The sequence below is a fragment of the Salmo trutta genome, chromosome 13 (genome assembly GCF_901001165.1).
Source record: "Salmo trutta chromosome 13, fSalTru1.1, whole genome shotgun sequence".
NCBI classification, from domain to species: Eukaryota; Metazoa; Chordata; class Actinopteri; order Salmoniformes; family Salmonidae; genus Salmo; species Salmo trutta.
In genome coordinates this window covers 56,451,457-56,475,479 of record NC_042969.1, presented here as the reverse complement: position 1 = coordinate 56,475,479, position 24,023 = coordinate 56,451,457, and the positions used below count along the sequence as shown (strand labels likewise).

The 24,023-nt window shown below is 41.5% G+C and overlaps 2 protein-coding genes across 2 annotated transcripts; both read right to left on the bottom strand.

Moving 5' to 3' along the window:
• Positions 1 to 4,109: 4,109 nt before the first annotated feature.
• On the bottom strand, positions 4,110 to 17,700 carry LOC115206108 (golgin subfamily A member 6-like protein 22). Its single transcript, XM_029772703.1, has 6 exons — positions 17,208 to 17,700; positions 7,745 to 7,785; positions 7,496 to 7,571; positions 7,099 to 7,158; positions 5,314 to 6,338; positions 4,110 to 5,148 (listed from the first exon to the last, which is right to left on the bottom strand). The coding sequence occupies exons 1-6, from the start codon at positions 17,251 to 17,253 to the stop codon at positions 5,077 to 5,079; spliced, it is 1,320 nt and encodes a 439-aa protein (XP_029628563.1). The 5' UTR covers positions 17,254 to 17,700; the 3' UTR covers positions 4,110 to 5,076.
• A 704-nt stretch (positions 17,701 to 18,404) lies between these two features.
• Positions 18,405 to 23,914, bottom strand: LOC115206107 (serine--tRNA ligase, mitochondrial). Its single transcript, XM_029772702.1, has 16 exons — positions 23,532 to 23,914; positions 23,172 to 23,267; positions 23,027 to 23,056; positions 22,781 to 22,921; positions 22,544 to 22,598; positions 22,376 to 22,439; positions 21,029 to 21,134; positions 20,661 to 20,708; positions 20,305 to 20,413; positions 20,102 to 20,147; positions 19,897 to 19,984; positions 19,665 to 19,777; positions 19,344 to 19,437; positions 19,096 to 19,188; positions 18,876 to 18,941; positions 18,405 to 18,756 (listed from the first exon to the last, which is right to left on the bottom strand). Exons 1-16 carry the CDS (start codon positions 23,799 to 23,801, stop codon positions 18,616 to 18,618), a joined length of 1,560 nt encoding a protein of 519 aa, XP_029628562.1. The 5' UTR covers positions 23,802 to 23,914; the 3' UTR covers positions 18,405 to 18,615.
• Between the last annotated feature and the right edge of the window lie 109 nt (positions 23,915 to 24,023).

Sequence of the window (24,023 nt, the reverse complement as noted above, 5' to 3'; positions counted from 1 at the left end):
AACACTGAGACATTATTTACAAAAGATACATTTGTGTTTGGTGAGTCGCCAGGCCAGAGACAGTAGGAATGACCACATGTTCTCTTGATAAGTGCGTCAATTTAACAATTTTCCTGTTCTGCTAAGCATTCAAAATGTAATGAGTACTTTGGTTGTCAGGGAAAATGTATGGAGTAAAAAGTACAATATTTTCTATAGGAATGTAGTGAAGTAAAAGTTGTCAAAAATATAAATAGTAAAGTACAGATACCCCAAAAAACTACTTAAGTACTACTTTAAAGTATTTTTACTTAAGTACTTTACACCACTGCAATCAACTATGTTCAATTTGATTCACTGGTACTGATTCCTGTACAATTGAATTCAATCTGTTTTACCCTGTTCTACTTGACCCACTGTCTACAATAGGTCTTGTGCTATCCAGGGCCTGCATTCATAAAGCATCTCAAAGTAGTATTGCTGGCCTAGGATTTGTTCGGTTTTTTAGATCATAAAGAATAAGATCACATAGACGGGGGGACTTGATCCTAGATCAGCAATCCTACTCTGAGACACTTTGTGAATACGGACCCTGAACAGATGAACTGATCATCTGTCCTGTGTCCTGTGGTGTTGTGTCTCAGCTGGATGAGAAGGTGCCGAGGTTGCCTCCCCCCATTGGTGAGGCCATGTTGGCCCCAGTGAGGGATCTGAGGGCAGAGCTGGGCATGGCTCTGTTCGGGGTGGACGTCATCGTCAGCATCGACACACACACCCTCACTATCATCAACATCAGCATCTTCCCAGGTCACTGGGCTTTTCCATCTTTCATTTACATTATACATTTAGGTCATTAACAGACGTTCTTATCCAGAGCGACTTACAGTCCTGAAAGTAACTTTATACTGCTGTATTTGCTTCCATGTTACACTTTCACTCTTGCTCACTCTTACTCAATGTTATGTTCTCTCTCTATCTCTCATCACCCATATCTTTCCATCCCCCTCTTCCAGGCTATGAGGGAGTGCCTCAGTTCTTCTCCTCCCTCCTCAGTCACATTGAGTCAGTATTGGATCCCCGGGAACTGGAAGTCCCCCAGGCAACATGTCCTCTTGCTCCCTCAGCCCCCCAGGCTGAACTCTAAACTCCGACGTGGGTTCACTGTTGACCCTTGACCCTGACCTGGCTCATCCTCTCTGATACATCCAGAAAGCCCCTGGAAGTAGGACACCTAATTGACAATGGTTGCCTTTAAATATATCTCATAAACTGGGTCTGAGTTACCTCTTCTTACAGTCACATAGGTGCCAGGATTTTGAAAGGAATATACAGAGACTGTGATCAGTAAATGAAGACAACCAACCACTACTATTATAGAAGTAACAAGGATTGAGAAATATTATACACTGTGCTTTTATTGATTGACATGTAGCATATAAGACACAGTAGGCACAGATGCAGGACTCTGATTGGGCCAGTACAATTACAAATGTTGACCTCCACTAATTTGTCCTTTACATCCCACTTACAATCCACAACCCTTTGCTGGTAAAATTCATTTGGTAAAAACATTTCTAAATGTTGAAATGGTATACATTCTTGAGTAAATCTCACAACACCTAGTGAGTAGCCTGTTTGACTTCTTACATGGTGTTCATGTGTTTTATATTAGTTTTATATGAGTCCCAACAGTTACCAGTATTATATAGTTTAGCAATAAGGCCCTAGGGGGTGTGGTATATGGCCAATGTGCCACGGCTAAGGGCTGTTCTTAAGCACGATGCAACGCGGAGTGCCTGGATACAGCCCTTAGTCGTGGTATATTGGCCATATACCCCAAACCCACAAGGTGCCTTATTGCTATTATAAACTGGTTACCAATAAAATTAGAGCAGTAAAAATAAATGTTTTGTCATACCCGTGGTATATGGTCTGATATACCACGGCTGTCAGCCAATCAGCATTCAGGGCTCAAACCACCCAGTTTATAATTGTAAATTAATGTTAGATAGAAAAGGAGTGTTTATATTTAAGTCTATTTATGATGCATTTTAACGACATAAAGTACATTTACAGAAAATCATCATCGTTTGTTTTTAATATGTACATTGTTATAGCTTTATAGGTTTTAATAAGCTGACTTCTTATTCTCATTCTTGTATTGCAGTTATTGTTGTTCCTCCACCTATGTTATTAACCATGCAACTTTGTAGCACATAATGCACTTATATTGATTAAACATGTGGGGGATTCCTAACATTTCTTATTCCAACATGGCTGCGTAACAGTGGAGATCACAAACTATGAAAAACGATGACGATGAATATCAATATCTTACCAACTTAAAAACAACGTTTTAGAACAGTCATTGTTTATTATGATCAAATTTCTAGAAATGGCTTTAGTGTAGTCGTGCCTCTCTTTAGACTTCCTTGGCTGGTTAAGATAAGAGTGCAAAGCTGGGAGAAGAGCTGGGGCGCCACCCTGACCATAGAAATAGCATTATTAGAACGGACATTCCCATTCATTCTCTTTCTATTACTATTACTTTTGACCACCTGGGTGACCCAAACTACAAACAAAAAGAACTAAAGGAACAATCATGCTCATCTTATTAAAGATTAAAATAACATAATTTTATATCATTATGTTTTGACCCTTGTTCTGTTACAGCATAAGAAATACACTACCGTTCAAAAGTTTGGGGTCACTTAGAAATGTCCTTGTTTTTGAAAGAAAAGCAACTTTTTGTCCATTCAAATAACATCAAATTGATCAGAAATACAGTGTAGACATTGATACAGTGTAGACATTGTTAATGTTGTAAATGACTATTGTAGCTGGAAACAGCTGATTTTTTATGGAATATCTACATAGGCGTACAGAGGCCCATTATCAGCAACCATCACTCCTGTGTTCCAATGGCACGTTGTGTTAGCTAATCCAAGTTTATCATTTTAAAAGGCTAATTGATCATTAGAAAACCCTTTTGCAATTATGTTAGCACAGCTGAAAACTGTTGTTCTGATATAAGAAGCAATAAAACTGGCCTTCTTTAGACTAGTTGAGTATCTGGAGCATCAGCATTTTTGGGTTCGATTACAGGCTCAAAATGGCCAGAAACAAAGACCTTTCTTCTGAGAAATGAAGGCTATTCCATGCAAGAAATTGCCAAGAAACTGAAGATCTCGCACAACGCTGTGTACTACTCCCTTCACAGAACAGCACAAACTGTCTCTAACCAGAATAGAAAGAGGAGTGGGAGGCCCCGGTGCACAACTGAGCAAGAGGACAAGTACAGTGTCTAGTTTGAGAAACAGACGCCTCACAAGTCCTCAACTGGCAGCTTAATTAAATAGTACCCGCAAAACACCAGTCTCAACGTCAACAGTGAAGACGCAACTCCGGTATGCTGGCATTCTAGGCAGAGTTGCAAAGAAAAAGCCATATCTCAGACTGGCCAATAAAAATAAAAGATTAAGATGGGCAAAAGAACACAGAAACTGGACAGAGGAAGATTGGAAAAAAGTGTTATGGACAGACAAATCTAAGTTTGAGGTGTTCGGATCAAAAATGAAAAGATACTGGAGGAGTGCTTGACGCCATCTGTCAAGCATGTTGGAGGCAATGTGATGGTCTGGGGGTGTTTTGGTTGTGGTAAAGTGGGAGATTTGTACAGGGTAAAAGGGATCTTGAAGAAGCAAGGCTATCACTCCATTTTGCAATGCCATGCCATACCCTGTGGACGGCGCTTAATTGGAGCCAATTTCCTCTTACAACAGGACAATGACCCAAAGCACAGCTCCACACTATGCAAGAACTATTTAGGGAAGAAGCAGTCAGCTGGTATTCTGTCTATAATGGAGTGGACAGCACAGTCACCGGATCTCAACCCTATTGAGCAGATGTGGGAGCAGCTTTACCGTATGGTACGTAAGAAGTGCTCATCAAGCCTATCCAACTTGTGGGAGGTGCTTCAGGAAGAATGGGGTGAAATCTCTTCAGATTACCTCAACAAATTCACAACTGTCTGCAAGACTGTAATTGCTGCAAATGGAGGATTATTTGACGAAAGCAAAGTTTGAAGGACACAATTATTATTTCATTATATTTCTTATTAATTTTGCAACTCATTTCATGTATGTTTTCATGGAAAACAAGGACATTTCTAAGTGACCCCAAACTTTTGAACGGTAGTGTACATCAATACTAAAGAGGTTTCTGTGGTCACACACCTTTTCTTTCTGAGGGAAGATCTCAGTTGAATACTCCTCACGTCCTCATCTCCTTCTCAAAACCCATTGGATGAGAAAGCCAGATGTCCCTCCCCTCTGGTCTTCTCTTCCAATGAGTTTTGAAAAGGAGAGAGGACGCAAAGATTTTGCAATTAAGATTCTCCTGGAGTGTTACCCCAGTTCTTCATTAACAGTCTGCTATTAACAGTGCATTAGCCAGATAGCACAATCCTCACATTTTGTTGACATACACATGGAAATCAATCATAGAAATCGAAATGTCAATATTACAAATGACAGTGATACATTGCTTACATTAAAAGCCACAATGACCGTAACAAATCCCACACACTGATTTTTAATTATTGCACAAAATATACACACGAGACATATCGTAAAGGAGACCTCTTTCCCAAGTATCATGAGATGTAGACTAACTATAGCTTTGCAAGGTTGTACATCTTGCCTACTAAACAATCTTTGATAATGGCAGCACACAGAAAGACTGACATCTGAAGAACTTGCAATCTCTGAATGCAATATGAGAGTTAGGGGATGGGGAGAAGTGTACCTGTATGCTTATACTAAAATGCAACTACTTACAGAAGTACATCCCATCAAAAGCATTATGACTATACCATGTTACTAAGTATGTTAGTTGTGTGTGTTTCTATGTGTGATAGCATGAGAGAGAGAGAGCTGCATTGTGTCGTTATTTGTCTGTTTTGTGTTGTTTGTCTTTCTGTGTGTGTGTGTGTGTGTGTGTGTGTGTGTGTGTGTGTGTGTGTGTGTGTGTGTGTGTGTGTGTGTGTGTGTGTGTGTGTGTGTGTGTGTGTGTGTGTGTGTGTGTGTAATTTAGAACTTAATGACTCCTGTGAAGCTCCCGAAGCTCTGCAGCCACTTTTCGCAGCTCTGCCTCAATCTCCAGAAGCTCCTGTAGGCACACAGAACAGGTCAGACAGTGTGTTAGGTGCGCGCACACACACACACACACACACACACGCACACGCACACACAGAGAGACATAGTCAATTAACAATTACAATATCAACTTTACAAGCTCAGTTGTGCTAAATCCTGTTGACTCTCGCCCACTTACCTCTCCTTCATCCTCCTCAACATTCTCCTTTTTGTCCTCATCCTCCTCTTCCTCTTCCCAATCCTCATTGTTTTCATCCTCATCTTCCTCGCCTGCTTCTTCATCATCGTCGTCATCATCATCGTCCCTGTTCCTCTCCTTTTCAAACTGACGGGTCGACTCATCACTCGCTTTCTCCATCACTCTCTTCTGCTGAGGCTCCTTAACCACATTCTCACTCTCTCTTTCTTTCACCTTCTCCAATTCCTTGTGAATCACTCCCTCCTTCTGGCTCTCTTTGTCCACTTTCGCCTCATCCCCGGCATTCCCTCTCTTCCTCTCCTCCTCTTCTTGCTCCTCCTCCTCTTGCACGCGTTTCATCTTTTTGAGGAGCTCCTCCAGTTCCTCCTGTTTTTCCTCCCTCTCTTTCTCCTTCTCCACATTCTTCATGCTGTCCTGTTCCTCCAGCAGCTCCTTGAGCTCCCGCTCCACCTTCCCTTTCTCCACCAGCAGCTCCACCTCGTTGTTCTTCCTCTCCTCGCTGCGTTTCCTCTCTTCCTTCTCAAGAATATCTAGCTGCTCTTTCTCTCCCTTTTTCTGCTCCTCCTCCTCATCCCTCTTCCTATTCTCCTCTGCTTCTGACCCTCTCTGGAGCTCTTTCTCCTTCACCGACTCGTACCTTTTCTTCTTCAGCTCCTTGAGCAGCTCCTCAAGCTCCCTGTCCTCTTTTTCCTCCTCTCCTATTTTCGTTATCTCCTTTGCGAGGAGCTCCTCCAGCTCTTTGGGGCTCTCTTCCTCATCCCCCCTTTTCTCCTCCAGTCTGGGCTCTTCCCTTATCCCCTCATTTGTTCTGTCCTTCATCTCCACCTTCTCCTCCTCCTCTACCCCTTCTGCCTTCGTCTCTTTCTCTCTCAGTTCTTCTTTCTCAGTCTCCTTCTGGTCATCATTCTGCTCCTCCTTCCTCCCTTCTCTGTCCCTCTCTCCCTCAGCCTGGTTCTCCTCATATCTCTCGTTCTCCCTCCCATACTCTCTCTCTTTTTCCCTCTCTGTAAGAATAAAGTAAATTGAAGTAGATAGTTACTGTACAATTCAAAGCATATTACAACAAGTACAACAAAACATGTTTAAAAATATTTGATCCTGATTTGCATGTTCTGTGGAAGGACCACCAGAGGGCAGGCTGGGATCACGGATAGTAGCCCAACAAGGCATGTGAGACAAGGTAACCAGAGTCAATTAAGCACAGCTGACGGTACCAATGAGATATTATCTTTCCCCTACAAGAGAGAGGATGGAACCGGCAGAAAGGGGGAAGATAAACTATCTCTGGGGAATGGCTACGGAGAGAGAGGTGCTATCCAAGAAGATCCATTAAGACGGTGACGAATATGTGATTGTTGTTATAGTTTGAAGATAATCGTAATGTGATCCTGTGTCATATAAAGAAGAAGATGTATGTTGTTCCTTTGGAGATTCTCATTGACTGTGTTGGAGTGTTTGTATTGTCAGAAATCCCTCAATAGAGGACTGTGTTGAATCAAGAAAACCTACTCTTGACTCGTTTATTCCACCTTTCCGCTTTAGAGTGACACCAAATGACTTGGTCCGCTCACAGTTATTTACATGTATAATTACCTGACTATAAACCAACATAGCATAGCAAAGCTATTGCAACAATTACACTGATTCACTTAATAAGTCAGTTTGTTTTGATATTCCATATCACTGTGTACCAATTTCTGATCCCAGCCCGTCCCTGGGTACTTCACTAGTAAAGTATTAGCTAATAACCGTAGTCAGACTGACCCTTCTGGGCTAGCTCCTGCAGCTCTCTCAGGAGACCCTGGTGCCTGTTGACAGCATCATCTGCACAACACAACACTGGTTGCTCAACACTGACCATGTCCATCTTATCAAAATACACATAATCATACCTATCTGCCTGAGTGACAGGTGTTTCTGTGAATATTTGTAATGGAAGATTGATTAAATTGATGAAATAATGAACAGCATTATAGTCAAATGTAAAGGGTATTCCTCACGAACAGTAAGTAATGATTCCATCGTCATGATAAACTAAATCAAAATGTTGACGCATTACAATGTCATAGTGAATACAGGTGAAAAGTGCACTGTGTGACCTAGTGCGTTTGTGCAGCTGAGGGAGGTTATGTCAGATAAGAGATAAGGTAGGCGCTGTCACCTGTTTTCCGCTTGTCACAGCCAGAATGTGGCACACCGCCGTTACTCTTCAGAGAGTGCTGAATACAGTCAGCAACCTGAGGGCACACGCACACAAACACACCCACACACAAACACATGCACACAGAGGACAGTCGGACACAGTCAATTAGCTATTGCAGCATCAATATCAATTACCATAATATGTTAGCAGTGTTGTAATACACTCATAAAAAAATCAGAGCGATAACATAAACACTTTGTCTCTGACCTTTCCAACCTGTAGAGAGGGGGATAGAGGAAGGCATCCCACTAGAGAGAGAGAGAAAGAAATGTAGTATTTCCAAATAATTGCATATTTTGTCAACAATAACACACCAATTGATTAATGGTCTGCTGAATGTTAGTTTTTTCTCTTGCTTCGTTTGCTCTTTTACATATTATGTGTATCTCTGATAAGATACCCAGGAATGGGCTGACATTAGCCCATATTAATATATGTAGCCTTAGAAATAAGGTTCATGAAATCAATAACTTGCTCACATCAGATAACATTCACATACTGTATAAGCGCATACAGCCATTTCTGAGACTCAATTAGATCATTATTTTGATGATACAGCAGTAGCAATATGAAGATATAACATCTATAGAAGAGACAGGAATGCTTATGGGGGAGGTGTTGCTGTATATATTCAGAGCCATATCCTTGTAATGCTTAGAGAAGATCTCATGTCAAGTGTTATTGAAGTGTTGTGGTTGCAGGTTCACCTGCCTCATCTAAAGCCTATTATTTTGGGGTGTTGCTATAGGCCACCAAGTGCTAACAATCAGTATCTAAAAAATGTATATGAAATGCTTGATAGTGTATGTGATGTAAACAGAGAGATCTACTTTCTTAGGGACATGAATATTGTCTGGTTTTCATCAAGCGGTCCGCTCAAGAGGAAGCTTCTCACTGTAACCAGTGCCTGTAATCTGGTTCAGGTTATTAATCAACCTACCAGGGTGTTTACAAACATTACAGGAACAACATCATCCACATGTATTGATCACATTTTTACTAATACCATACCCATTGGATGCAGTGATGACAATATAGTGACTATATCCAGGAAAGACAAAGTTACAAAGAGCTGGGACTAAAATAGTGTATAAGAGATCATACAAAATATTGTGCTATGACTCTTATGTGGATGATGTTAAAAATATTTCTTGGGCTGATGTGATTAATAAGGAGCATCCTGTACTTTATGAATTTATGAAATTGATTCTTCCAATTATTGATAAACCTGCACCTGCTAAGAAATTGACTGTTAGACCTTTTAAGGCTCCATGGTTTGATGAGAAATTGAAAAACTGTATGGTTGAAAGAGATGGGGCAAAATGAGTGGCTAATAAGTCTGGCTGATTTACTGCAAATTGAAAAATGATGTAACTAAACTCAACAAAAAAAGAAGAAACTGTATTATGAAGCCAAGATAAATGATATAAAAAAAGATTGCTTATTCATCACAAAACCATCTGACGTTGCCAATTATTTAAATCAGCAAAGTGGGCAAATTTAGGCAAGAAATGCCAACAACGAACAGTGAGCCATCGTATTCATGCATAAAAAAATTAATAATGAAAGAAAAGTATTGTAAGTTTGAAAGTTAGGAAGCAGTGGTCATTCCACTACCCAATAGTGGTAAAGCTGCCTTTACTGGTTCAAACATGAGACTTGCCAGCCTGGTCTCATAGACTAGACGTAACCTAATAACTGTAAATCCGGGACACTCAAATTCGTATGATATGTTACGTTTGGTATGGTTACATAAGACAGATGGCTACTTAAGTAGGGTGGCTGGTTGCGAGTTAAAATCTCATCACGGACAACTTCAGCATTTTAGCTAATTAGCAACTTTCTACTACTTTTTAGCTACTTTGCAACTACTTAGCATGTTAGCTAACCCTTCCACCAAACGCTAACCCTAACCCTTATAGCTAACCCTTCCCCTAACCCTAACCTTAACCTGTTAGGGCTAGGGGGCAGTATTTACACGGCCGGATAAAAAACGTACCCGATTTAATCTGGTTACTACTCCTACCCAGTAACTAGAATATGCATATAATTATTGGCTTTGGATAGAAAACACCCTAAAGTTTCTAAAACTGTTTGAATGGTGTCTGTGAGTATAACAGAACTCATATGGCAGGCAAAAACCTGAGAAGATTCTGAACAGGAAGTGGCCTGTCTGACAAGATCTTGTTCTTCTTGTCTCTGTTTATTGAAGACTGAGGATCTTTGCTGTAACGTGACACTTCCTACGGCTCCCATAGGCTCTCAGAGCCCGGGAAAAAGCTGAATGATGTAATTCCAGCCCCAGGCTGAAACACATTTGCGCTTTTGGCAAGTGGCCGATAAGAGGGTAATGGGCTTAGGCGCGTGCACGAGTCGATCCCGTGCTTTATTTTCTGTCGTCTATTTACCTAAACGCAGATTCCCGGTCGGAATATTATCGCTTTTTTATGAGAAAAATTGCATAAAAATTGATTTTAAACAGACATGCTTCGAAGTACGGTAATGGAATATTTAGAATTTTTTTGTCACGAAATGCGCCGTGCTCGTAACCCTTATTTACCATTCGGATAGTGTCTTGAACGCACGAACAAAACGCCGCTGTTTGAACATAACTATGGATTATTTGGGACCAAACCAACATTTGTTATTGAAGTAGAAGTCCTGGGAGTGCATTCTGACGAAGAACACCAAAGGTAATCAAACTTTTCTAATAGTAAATCGGAGTTTGGTGAAGGCTAAACTTGCTGGGTGTCTAAATAGCTAGCCCTGTGATGCCGGGCTATCTACTTAGAATATTGCAAAATGTGCTTTCACCAAAAAGCTATTTTAAAATCGGACATATCAAGTGCATAGAGGAGTTCTGTATCTATAATTCTTAAAATAATTGTTATGCTTTTTGTGAACGTTTATCGTGAGTAATTTAGTAAATTGTTAGTAAATTCGCCGGAAGTTTGCGGGGGGTATGCTAGTTCTGAACGTCACATGCTAATGTAAAAAGCTGGTTTTTGATATAAATATGAACTTGATTGAACAAAACATGCATGTATTGTATAACATAATGTCCTAGGTGTGTCATCTGATGAAGATCATCAAAGGTTAGTGCTGCATTTAGCTGTCTTCTGGGTTTTTGTGACATTATATGCTAGCTTGAAAAATGGGTGTCTGATTATTTCTGGCTGGGTACTCTGCTGACATAATCTAATGTTTTGCTTTCGTTGTAAAGCCTTTTTGAAATCGGACAGTGTGGTTAGATTAACGAGAGTCTTGTCTTTAAAATGCTGTAAAATAGTCATATGTTTGAGAAATTGAAGTAATAGCATTTCTAAGGTATTTGAATAACGCGCCACAGGATTCCACTGGCTGTTACGTAGGTGGGACGATTTGGTGCCACCTACCCTAGAGAGGTTAACCCTTTAATTTAACTCCTAAATGTATCCCTAACCGCTAGCCTAGCTAACATTAGCCACCTAGCCACCTAGCTAGAATTTGTAACATCTCATACATTGAGCAAATTTGTAACATAATGTACATTTTGCAAATTTGTAACCTATTGTACATTTTGCAAATTCGTAACAGGACTTGCTTCCATTCAGCCACAAGAGCATTAGTGAGGTCGGGCACTGATGTTGGCCGATTTGGCCTGGCTCTCAGTTTGCGTTCCAATTGATCCCAAAGGTGTTCGATGGGGTTGAGGTCAGGGCTCTGTGCAGGCCAGTCAAGTTCTTCCACACCGATCTCGTATGGACCTAGCTTTGTGCAAGGGGCATTGTCACGCTGAAACAGGTGAGGGCCTTCCCCAAACTGTTACCACAAAGTTGGAAGCACAGAATCGTCTAGAATGTCATTGTGTGCTGTAGCGTTAAGATTTCCCTTCACTGGAACCAATGGGCCTAGCTCGAACCATGAAAAACAGCTCCAGACCATTATTCCTCCTCCAACAAACTTTGCAGTTGGCACTGTGCATTGGGGCAGGTAGCGTTCTCCTGCCATCCTCCAAACCCAGATTAGTCTGTTAGACATCCAGATGGTGAAGTGTGATTCATCACTCCACAGAACACGTTTCCACTGCTCCAGAGTCAAATGATGGGGAGCTTTACATCACTCCAGCCAACACTTGGCATTGCGCATGGTGATCTTAGGCTTGTATGTAGCTGCTTGGCCATAGAAACCGATTTGATGAAGCTCCCGACAAACAGTTATTGTGCTGTCGTTGCTTCCAGAGGCAGTTTGGAACTCATTAGTGAGTGTTGCAACCAAGGACAGACGATTTTTACGCACTATGCGCTTCAGCACTAGGCGGTCCCTTTCTGTGAGCTTATGCGCTTCAGCACTAGGCGGTCCCTTTCTGTGAGCTTAGGCCTACCACTTCGCGGCTGAGGTGTTGTGGTTCCTAGACATTTCCAATTCACAATAACAGCACTTCCAGTTGACCGGGGAAGCTATAGCAGGGCAGAAATTTGACAAACTGACTTGTTGGAAAGGTGGCATCCTATGACAGATACTAAAGAGCTCAGTGACTTTCAACGTGTAAGGTCATTCTACTGCCAATGTTTGTCCATGGAGATTGCGTAGCTGTGTGCTCAATTTTATACACCTGTCAGCAACAGCTGTGGTTGAAATAGTTGAATCCACTAATTTGAAGGGGTGTCCACATACTTTTGTATATATAGTGTATTATTGACTATTACCGGTTGTTAAAAAAACTTATGTGTTATGGCTTTTCCACCACCATATCATGGATTCATGGTAATCTATCTAATAGAATTCAGAGTGTTTTCTTTAATGGAAGCTTCTCTAATGTCAAACATGTAAAGTGTGGTGTACCGCAGGGCAGCTCTCTAGGCCCTCTACTCTTTTTTATTTTTACCAATGACCTGCCGGTGGCATTAAACAAAGCATGTGTGTCCATGTAGGCTGATGATTCGACCATATACGCATCAGCAACCACAGCTAAGGAAGTCACATAAACCCTTAACAAAGACTTGCAGTCAGTTTTGGAATGGGTGGCCAGCAGGGGTGAAAGTAAGGCAGTACAACATCCCAGTAAAATAAATAGTGAGGGTATGCCTACCGGTAAAACGTGAGCCTATCTCACTTCACAAAACATGCCCAAAAAACTATAGGCTATTACACCATTATTTAACATTACTGCATATTAGCCGCATGACAAATTAGCGAATTGAGTGGAAACCGGGTGGTATACATCCAAATTGTGCTGTATTTTGAGGAGAACAGTACGTTTTGTCAAGGCGCAGATGAGTGGCCGAGACCGAGGTGTGCGTGGACCAGAGTGGAGGCATCAATTCAGGCTACAAGCATAGGCCTAATGACAATCACAGAATTTAATTACACTCCAGGTAGGTGTTTTGTAACAACTGTCTCTTTCCATTCATCAAATTGCGGTGCACGGTGCACTGTTTGGGGTTTGGATGCTGAAATGATTTTGTGAGTGAATGCGCGGGTAGCCTACCGGAGCGCCTTTGTTAAGTGATTGTTTGACAATCAGATGAAAACATCATGCCTAGTTGTGTTTATGCCACATTAAAAGACATAGGTGGCCTGTCCATAAGGCTGGTGGAGCTAAGCTTTCCTTAAAATAAATTTAATTAAATTGCCAAAATGATGTATCCTAATTAGCTTACTCCTGTCTGTACAGACATTGGACGTCATATTGTATTTGTGTCTCCCCTTTTCGTAGGCCGATTATATGGATCAGATAACATTGTTTTAATTGATCTGTTTGTCCCTGTCATTTTTGGAGCAAAAAACAAAATGTGTGTGAGGACTTCGGTGTCCCGTACCTGTAAGAAATAAAATATACTTTCACCCATGGTGGCCAGTAATAAACGGGTCCTGAACATCTCTAAATCTAAAAGCATTGTATTTAGTACAAATCAGTTCCTAAGTTATAGACCTCAGCTGAATCTGGTAATGAATGGTGTGGCTGTTGAACAAGTTGAGGAGACAAAATTATTTGGTGTTACCTTAGATTGTAACCTATCATAGTCAAAACATATAGATTCAATGGCTGTAAAGATGAGGAGAGGTCTGTCCGTAATAAAGAAATGCTCTGCTTTTTTGACACCACACTCCACAAAGCAAGTCTTGCAGGCTCTAGTTTTATCTTATCTTGATTGTTGTTATATGGTCAAGTGCTGTAAAGGAAGACCTAGTTAGGCTGCAGCTGGTCCAGAACAGAGCAGCACATCTTGCTCTTCATTGTAATCAGAGGGCTAATATTAATACTATGCACACCAGTCTCTCTTGGCTAAGAGATGAGGAAAGACTGACTGCATCACTTCTTGTTTTATAAGAAACACTCATGTGTTGTAAATACCAAATTGTTTGCATAGTGAACTTCCACACAACGCTGACACACACACTTACCCCACCAGACATGCCACCAAGGGTCTTTTCACAGTCCCCAGGTCCAGAACAAATTCAAGGAAATGTATGGTATTATACAGAGCCATGAGTGCATGGAACTCCCTTCCATCTCATACAGAGCAAGAGAACATCAAACCTGGTTTCAAAAAACAAATAAAGCAACACCTCACAGCACAACACCTCTCCCCCATGTGACCTACTTGTTGTGTGTATGTACTGACATGTATGTGTAACTGATAGACTCACACACACACACTACATGTTCATGTTTTTAAATGTACAGTTGAAGTCGGATGTTTACATACACTTAGCTTGGAGTCCTTAAAACACGTTTTTCAACCACTCCACAAATTTCTTGTTAACAAACTATAGTTTTGGAAAGTTGGTTAGGACATCTACTTTGTGCATGACACAAGTAATTTTTCCAACAATTGTTTACAGACAGATTATTTCACTTGTAATTCACTGTATCACAATTCCAGTGGGTCAGAAGTTTACATACACTACGTTGACTGTGCCTTTAAACAGCTTGAAAAATTCCTGAAAATTATGTTATGGCTTTAGAAGCTTCTGATAGGCTAATTGACATCATTTGAGTCAATTGGAGGTGTACCTGTGGATATATTTTTCAAGGCCTACCTTCAAACTCAGTGCCTCTTTGCTTGACATCATGTGAAAATCAAAAGAACTCAGCCAAGACCTCAGAAAAAAATTGTAGACCTCCACAAGTCTGGTTCCTCCTTGGGAGCAATTTCCAAACGCCTGAAGGTACCGCGTTCATCTGTACAAACAATAGTACGCAAGTATAAACACCATGGGACCACGCAGCCATCATACCGCTCAGGAAGGAGACGAGTTCTGTCTCCTAGATATAAACATACTTTGGTGCGAAAAGTGCAAATCAATCCCAGAACAACAGCAAAGGACCTTGTGAAGATGCTGGAGGAAACAGGTACAAAAGTATCTATATACACAGTAAAACGAGTCCTATATCGACATAACCTAAAAGGCCGCTCAGCAAGGAAGAAGCCACTGCTCCAAAACCGCCATAAAAAAGCCAGACTACGGTTTGCAACTGTACATGAGGACAAAGATCGTACTTTTTGGAGAAATGTCCTCTGGTCTGATTAAACAAAAATAGAACTGTTTGGCCATAATGACCATTGTTATGTTTGGAGGAAAAAGGGGGAGGCTTGCAAGCCGAAGAACACCATCCCAACTGTGAAGCACGGGGGTGGCAGCATCATGTTGTGGGGGTGCTTTGCTGCAGGAGGGACTGGTGCACTTCACAAAATAGATGGCATCATGAGGAGGGATAACTATGTGGATATATTGAAACACCATCTCAAGATATCAGTCAGGAAGTTAAAGCTTGGTTGCAAATGGGTCTTCCAAATGGACAATGATCCCAAGCATACTTCCAAAGTTGTGGCAAAATGGCTCAAAGACAACAAAGTCACAAAGCCCTGACCTCAATCCTATAGAAAATTTGTGGGCAGAACTGAAAAAGTGTGTGCGAGCAAGGAGGCCTACAAACCTGACTCAGTTGCACCAGCTCTGTCAGGAGGAATGGGCCAAAATTCACCCAACTTAGTGTGGGAAGGTTGCGGAAGACTACCCGAAACGTTTGACCCAAGTTAAACAATTCAAAGACAATGCTACCAAATACTAATTGAGTGTATGTAAACTTCTGACCCCCTAGGAATGTGATGAAAGAAATACAAGCTGAAATAAATAATTCTCTCTACTATTATTCTGACATTTCACATTCTTAAAATAAAGTGGTGATCCTAACTGACCTAAGACAGGGAATTTTTACTAAGATTAAATGTCAGGAATTGGGAAAAACTGAGTTTAAATGTATTTGGCTAATGTCTATGTAAACGTCCGACTTCAACTGTATACATAGTGAGGTGATTGAACATTGCCAGGAATAAAAATAAAGTCATTGAATTGTTTGGCCTAAAAGTAGCAGGATCTATTTTTAAGACCAAGACAGTCACATGCCAAGCAGCTAACAGGACAGAAAAGGACCTTGTAATCCTCCCTCAAGGAGGAAGTGGAAATCTCCATGTTATTAGTTCACAGCTTCACAGGGAGTCCAATGAATTTTACACAAGCGCTAAACGACCTGACACATCCCATTAAAACTACTGTCTTCTTCTCTGTGTCAATAAAGCTAGTCCAGTGGTGCATGAATCACTTGGTAATTGACAATGGAGGTCAATGGTAACGGGCTGCTAGTTGTGTGGGAGAGAGAGAGTGTTTCTTCCTAAACTGGGACACAGATCCTTTAAAGCTGCAATCCCATGTTGATTGGCTTGGCAGGCCTCCAGTCACCCTCTGTATACACAAGGCAATTGGCAAGGAGATTTGGGTCTGTATGTTCACACACACATAGGTGTCTTTAACACCTATACACAGTGCGCACTATGCACAGAGCATTATCCTTAAGCGCAGTTATATTTTCATATAACACTGTTATATAATACATGTGAGAACGCCTACCCTCCCGTTCTCACAACATTACATCCATTACATACATGCATCTTTACTCCCAAAACACTCCCTGACACTGATACAAAACTGCTCACATCAAACCATGGTCATCGGGTCAATATTTGGATATTCAAACAGGACATGGTTGTAAAAGATTTAGGTTTAACAGTTACATGAGCGCACGTGCACTGTTTTCGTCACCTGTCGTGCGCGACAACATAATTCACATTTAGGATGATGTAGAAATAGACTTGATTTATTATGTCACCTTTACATAAGAGTATTTCCAATACACACACATGCGCTAGCAATCAATATGTAGACAATCACAGGGGAAACTGTATAGCCTACCTAACCCGCTTTCTGGATAGGCTACGGACAGATTTAGCGTTAGTGACCGACCGGATAAGGTGCGCTCTAAACAAATTATGTAATAAGTCGATCTTGATCCTAAATCTTAAAATCTACCAATTTACCTTTTTGTACTTTTGTCATTTTGGTTGAATTGTCGCACAATCCATTATCCCCTCCGTTTTTATTTATAGGCTACATTATCAAAATATAAACATGCTCTAAATAGCATAAACATTCCGCTTAACTGCAATCAATAGCCTACAATCACACGTTTTAGCTAATGTCCCAAGCAAAGCTATAACTAAAATGCCTATAGGCTGTTAGAACAGGCAGGCTATGGACTCGGCTGACATACGCGTTATCTAACACTGGATACGCTCATACACTGATTGATCAGCAGCCTTACAAATGAATCCCTGATTTTCCTTACCTCCACTGAAGGTCCAAAGCAACGCCGTGAAAATAAGAACTCCCATAGGATCTGAATATAAAGGCCTTAAAGAAAAGGAAATAACCTTGAAATAATAATGCGGCGACCTTATTATCAAGTCGAGCGAGGACCCGCTGAGGAGCTGAGAGGCGCGTGTGCTTGGCTCAAAGGGCCAGGTGATGCAGGACAGGTCGGGAGGATGGTGTCCCGTCAAGGCGTAACAACTAACGCGGTGATAACGAGAGGATTGCTCGCACCAAGCTGAGTTGACCACATCTGACCGGAGGTAACGCCAATACTCTGGTGTTCAATCTCATGGCTCAGCAGCAGATTTGTATTACAACACATAACCTGCCATGCTGTAGGGTTTATGTGAAGAAGGGGACGGGAGACACATTTGTTTTATTTTTAACAAGGAGTGTACATTTCAATTATGTGTTATTATAACTGGGTGATTCGAGCCCTGAATGCTGATTGGCTGACAGCCATGGTATATCAGACCATATACCACGGGTATGACAAAACATTTGTTTTTACTGCTCTAATTAAGTTGGTAACCAGTTTATAATAGCAATAAGGCACATTGGGGATTTGTGATATATGGCCAATATACCATGGCTAAGGGCTGTGTCCAGGCATTCCGCTTTGCATCATGCATATACACCTCCTCAGGCCTTATTGCTTAATTAATTAGCACAGTTAATTACACATTTAGAGTTGATGACATGTAACGTCCATGTATGCCCAGCCTAATGGGCACAGCATTTTGTCCACAGCTTTGCCTGTGTTTTCTGACTATTGGAAGGGGCACATTATACCTCTGGGCTTCATTACCAACTCTATTCTAATCCATTTCCCAGCATTAAGGATAAGAATGCAGGCATTACAGCTGTGTTTGGTGCCTCTTCACTCAGTAAATCCAGTGTGCTAGTACTTCCAGGCAGTGGACATGATGAACCCTGTGTTGCCTCTCCTGAATGATACGCTTGACAGAGCAAGCACTGCATCTATGTGGGGCATAAACAGGGGTCCAATGAATAAAACCACCAGGTCTGAAATACTTATTTGCCATAATATGTTGTTTTTGAGTATATTTACATATAAAAGAGTCTAGCTGTGTTAGAGCGGAACTGTGTTCTCTGAAGGTAGCCTACTGTGTGGTTGCAGATCCTGAATTGTTTTAATGATCAACATGAGTTGTGAGAAATTGACATTTATGTTTAATTTAATACCGTTTCATTCTTCTGCAGACAAAAACAGGAGAGTTTATGATAGTGTCATCGTGACACACATTCACAAATAGTATGACATGAATATATTTACATGGCAGAGCAACACAGAATAAGTAAACATGCAGATAGAAAAGGCTTCAGTTGTTCTCTTGATGCAAGTGTGTTGGTGCATGATGTCATCTGGGCTTTGGGACAGGGCGGGGCATGCGATTGGGCTGGTTTGGTCCGATGTATTTCAAAGGAATGTATTTGGGCTTTTCAATCACCTCCAACTCCAGGAAGGGCTGCAAGGCACGAGGCACTAACACTGTCCCTTCCTGAAAATGGACATGTGAGTGAGATATAGAGAGTAGCATGTTATCAGAGACACTTCTTTTCATGATGGGTGAATGTATTCATCAATAGTATTGGGAATACAGTCGGTGTTCTCTCTTACCTTGGTCTGATGAGTCTCCAATATAGCAATGATAGTACGGGGAATAGCACACGCTGTGGCATTCACCTAGAGCAGAACACAAATAATTAGAGATTTTCTAATTAGAAAAATTAGAAAACACTTAGAAAATGGTTAATCTGTTCTTGTAGAATCTATTATATTTAGTGCATCAGAAATACTGAATCTCACAACATAAAGAATGTACCCTTCCTGGTCTCACCGTATGAGCATAGTGTAGGCTACCATCCTCCCCCTCATATAGGATATTGAGGCGTCTGCTTTGGTAGTCTGTACAGTTAGACCCGCTGGAGATCTAAGGCAAGCCAATGGAGAAACAAAAACATCAAGCCTGGATAACAAAACCGACACCAATGCTCTGACAGAGCAATAATGGGAAATGATTTTCAAACAAAAACAATATCCATCCAGGATATGATTAACAAATCATAGTAGTGCCATCAATCCCACCTCGCCATAGCTGTCCCTCCCTGGCATCCAAGCCTCAATGTCGTACTTCCTGTGTGCTGGGCGACCTAGCTCCTGCGTGGGCATGTCCAGTACTCTACAGGTAGAGAGAACGCAGCAGTTACAGGAACACTCTTGCTAGGGTTTAATGAGTAAAATCAATACTGTGTGTGAGTATTTGCACAAATAATATATTTATATGTAAATATATGGCTATAGCGTGTACCAATGGCAAAATACACTGTAGTGTATGACTCAAAGCATAAGCTATGTATCTATCCAGCCACATTGAGTGTATGCAGAGAGCCAGAGAGGAGCACTGACCTATAGTGGAGCTCCAGGGAGGAGAAGATCTCCTTCTGCAGGGACAGGAACTCCTCCAGCATCTGAGAGCTCTCCTCCCCAGTCTCATCTGCAGTCACACCAAACATCTCCACCTGGACAGGCACACCAGCAGAGGATGAGAACACAAGGGTACTTTAACACCATGCATCAAATATGGCAGACAACTTGGTCCTTGGTTGATTCTACATGATTTGGCTTTGTTTCCTGTTACCTTGTTGAAGTGATGTACTCTGTAAAGGCCCCAAGTCTCTCTGCCTGTGTCCGTCTCAGCCCTGTAACATGTGCTACTGCACACAGACCTACAACGGAAAAACCAGTCCATTCAGCTCTAATGAAAACACATAGGGGGTACATGTATATGTTACACTGGGTTGTCAGCAAACCAAACGTACAGTATTACAAATAAAGTGCCTCACCTGACAGGAAGGTCCTTCCAGTTAACAGCATGGTCCATAAAATAACCTAGAAAAGAAAAGGACACTTTCTGGTTACAGCAACAACGGCACACTAGTATATCACTACTAATCATTAAGGTTTTTTCATGGCATGTCCATTCTCACCCACAGATGACCTTACCCCACAACCTCCCCATCACAGCCTAACTCATACGTGGCCTCACCTGCTATGCCCACCTCCCCTGTGCCAGCCAGGTTGAGGTCAGGGAAGCAGGTGGGGTCCAGAGAGTACACCTGAGACCTGTGGGCATGGGGCTGCATTCCACAACCCTCCTGTATGTATGAGAGAGGAAGACAGAGATGGAGTGAGAGAGTCTCCGGAGAAAGAAAGAGAGAAGGAAAGAGAGAACGTGTCCGTTTGGAGAAATGTTACTTGTGAAAACTGGTTCCCTACTAGGTACACACGTCCGCACCTTAATCTCTGAATGCATTACTCTCTTTTTCCAATTTGAATATTGTTATGCATTCATGTCTGCAGTGCATACTGTAATGTAAATGAAGGACAGAGTCAGATACTCACAAATACAGCCCCCTTCAGCATGTCTGGCACAACCATAGGTATAAACCCCTGAGAGAGAAGGAAAAAAAACCTGATTTGCTTTCAAAGTAGGGAGACGTGTATTTATTCATCACTGCTACAGTTGTTATGATGTATATAGTGCTATTTCTATTGTTGTTTTTTATGATCCTTTTCATTATTTTATTTCACTTAGTCCAGCATGTTGGAGCTCGAAACCTAAGATTTTCACTGTACCCTGCAATCACACCTGCAACCTTGTACATGTGACTATTAAACACTCAGAGTCTGAAATGATAAATCACACATTTTGCAGATATATTCATCTATTCTCCCTAATAACACAGTCGAACAAAGGGTATCTTACACACCCACTGCTGCAGTGTTGCCAGGGCGAAGTTCTGTAGAGCAGACTGGAGTCTGGCCCCCGCTCCCCTTAGATAGTATGACCTATGACCTGAGACATGGGCTAGACGCCTGCAGAGAGAAGATCGGAGTAAACCACATGATTTAACCTTTATTTAACTAGGCAAGTCAGTTAAGAACAAATTCTTATTTACAATGACGGCCTACCGAGGAACAGTGGGTTAACTGCCTTGTTCAAGGGCAGAACAAAATATTTTTACATTGTCAGCTCGGGGATTCGATCCAGCAACCTTTACGGTTACTGGCCCAACGCTCTAACCACTAGGAATATTTTAGATGGCTGAAGTTCATATTTAATTTAGACAATGTTATGCATATTTGGAGTTTCTGTAATACACATGATTTCCAGTCTTCTATTTGTTACACTGAAGGTGCAGGTTGATGGTCACTAAGCTTGAAGCTGAATGTTCTGAATTACTTGATACTGATTGATGACGCTAGACTGGAGATACAAGGACCGAGGACACTGATTATTATTGTATTCTGTGAAACAGTGTGATTCTGTAGCAGCTGACAAAGTCACTGCCTTTTGTTTTTGACCTCCTAAAAGCCTCTCAGGCTGGTGTTTACAGAACAATTAGGATATAAGGACCTTCTCAGTGCAGGTCAGTTAGACATTTTCTCTGCTTCTGTGCTGGAGGTGTCTCCCTGCTGCAACTTGTAATAAACCGGATAGATTTTTACTGACTTTACCAACGACTGCTCTCCTTTTTGTTCACCTGGAAATTAGAGGGTGAGAGTTGGTAATTAAGTAAAAAAAAAAATATATATATATATATATATATATATATATAAAGATAAGACATTAATCTCAAGGGGAAATTAGAAACAAAAGATTGTTAGATTTTCAGATTAACAAAGACCCTGGCCATCTGCTGTAGGAAAAAAAAATTATAGACAAAGAAACAACTCATACAATATTAAGCACCCATTTACTAATGACAAGCCCTAGGCTACATATTGTTAACAACAACACCAGAGGATAACACTGGTGAGCCCGTTGTTTGGCCGCACTGTTGATGAGGTTTAGTTATGTGTTTACCGGTAGGCCTTTGCCAAGAATACTGGGACTGGAGGATCAACTGATGAAAATGAACAGAGAGAGATAGTATTGAGTAACAATGAGAGAGAGAGCGAGAGAAGAAAATTTGATATAAAGAAAGATATGAAGAGAAACAAAGATGATAAACAGTGAGGAGAGAGAGTAAGCAGAGTGACATGAGACAGAGGGGTATGGAGAGAGACAAGAGGAAGAGAGAACAAAAGCCAGAGAGCAGACCAGTGTGTCTAACCTCTGTCTGATAAGACCAAGCTCCTCCCCGATCTCTAGGTGTCCCCTGGGTTTGAAGTCAAACTCTGATGAAAAAGGTCAGAGACAACTGCATATCAAATACTGCCCTACTTAGTACGTCGATGAGCTCATGAGGACAGCATGTAACTGTAGTGTTCCGCCTCCTCACCTGGCTTCTGTCCAACCAGCTCCACCACTCTCGCTTGGCTCTCATCTCCAATTGGCTGAAAGAGGGAGATGGGGGGGATGTTTGAAAACGATAGATTTTTTCAGATATGCAAAAAATGGTCTTCCAATAGTTGAAAGTCTGTCTCTATGCATAGGTCTCTCTCAGAATGATTCACTAACAACATATATTTGCCTCACACCTGTGTGTGTGTGTGTGTGTGTGTGTGTGCGTTCTCACCACATCGGGGTGTGTGGTGTTGGGCAGCCTCAGGGCTCGGCCATAGTGCTCCTCCTCCAGCTCACTCTCTCGGGGGTAAAGCTGGCTCAGCCGATGACGGATCTCCCGACCCTCCTTCGTAGCCTCCTTGAACTCAGGAATCTGAACAAAATAAGGGGCTACTTACTCCAAAAGGATATTCTTTCTGTTCAGCCTTGATGTTAAGTGCAAATACCATAAGGCCACAGCAGGCAAGGCAGAACTTACATTAGCTAGGGCTTTTTTGTCATTCTGATCCTGTGGAGAAGGGAAATGTTTATCACAATAATTCCACAAAATAATATCTCATCATAACATTAAAAAAATGTTTTGAAGCAAAGGTATTGGTATTATTGCCAACATATCAACTGACCACAAGTGCCCGAACTCTATGACTGATCACTTTCTTCTGCTTCTCCAGCTGTGAGATTTCCTTTCGCACAGCCTCAAGTTGCTGCCAAACACACACCTGCAGCACACACTTACATCAGAAACACACCTCTAAAGTAGGCCTATAGAGATCAGGCAATGTGCTTGATACTAATGCAGTAGGCTACACTGCCTGCGTGTACTTCAAGGCAAATGACACATAGCATATGAAAGCAGAGGCTTGCACATCAAATACACTATAATGACTTAATGGTCAAGAGAGCATGCAAAGTGCATGTAACTAGGCTACCTCTACAGTATTCAACATGGTGTGTGGTGAGATGGGATATACAGAAAAGCTTACAATCTCCCTGACATCTGCTCCCCGTAGGTCCCCTTTCCGAGTCTCCACATTGGCAATGACTTTGTCAGTCTCCTCGCACACAAGTCGCATGTCCAAGTCTGGCTTGTCACTGTAGCCCTCGCGGACATGTTCGTACAGACTACTTCGCACCTCGTGTGTGGAGCGGCTGGGGGTAAATAGTTTCGATCCCTGCCTTGTAAAGTGTCTTGAAACAGGTTTTAAGACATTCAATGTGCCAAGCCGAACAACCATTCCAATGCAAGTCGCCATGTTTCAATGCGGAAGTAGGTTGGTACATAGAGGCGAGACCAAATAAGACAACCAATTAATAAAATCTATATGAACAACATTTGTAACACATTTCATGTACTGACTGTGTGTTTATAAAGTCGAAAAACATAAAATATCGTTTACATTTGCTTTAGTTATAAAATAAGGAACACGAGCGAGTTCAAAACTTAACGTCACATCCGTGCACTGGTTCAAAGGCTA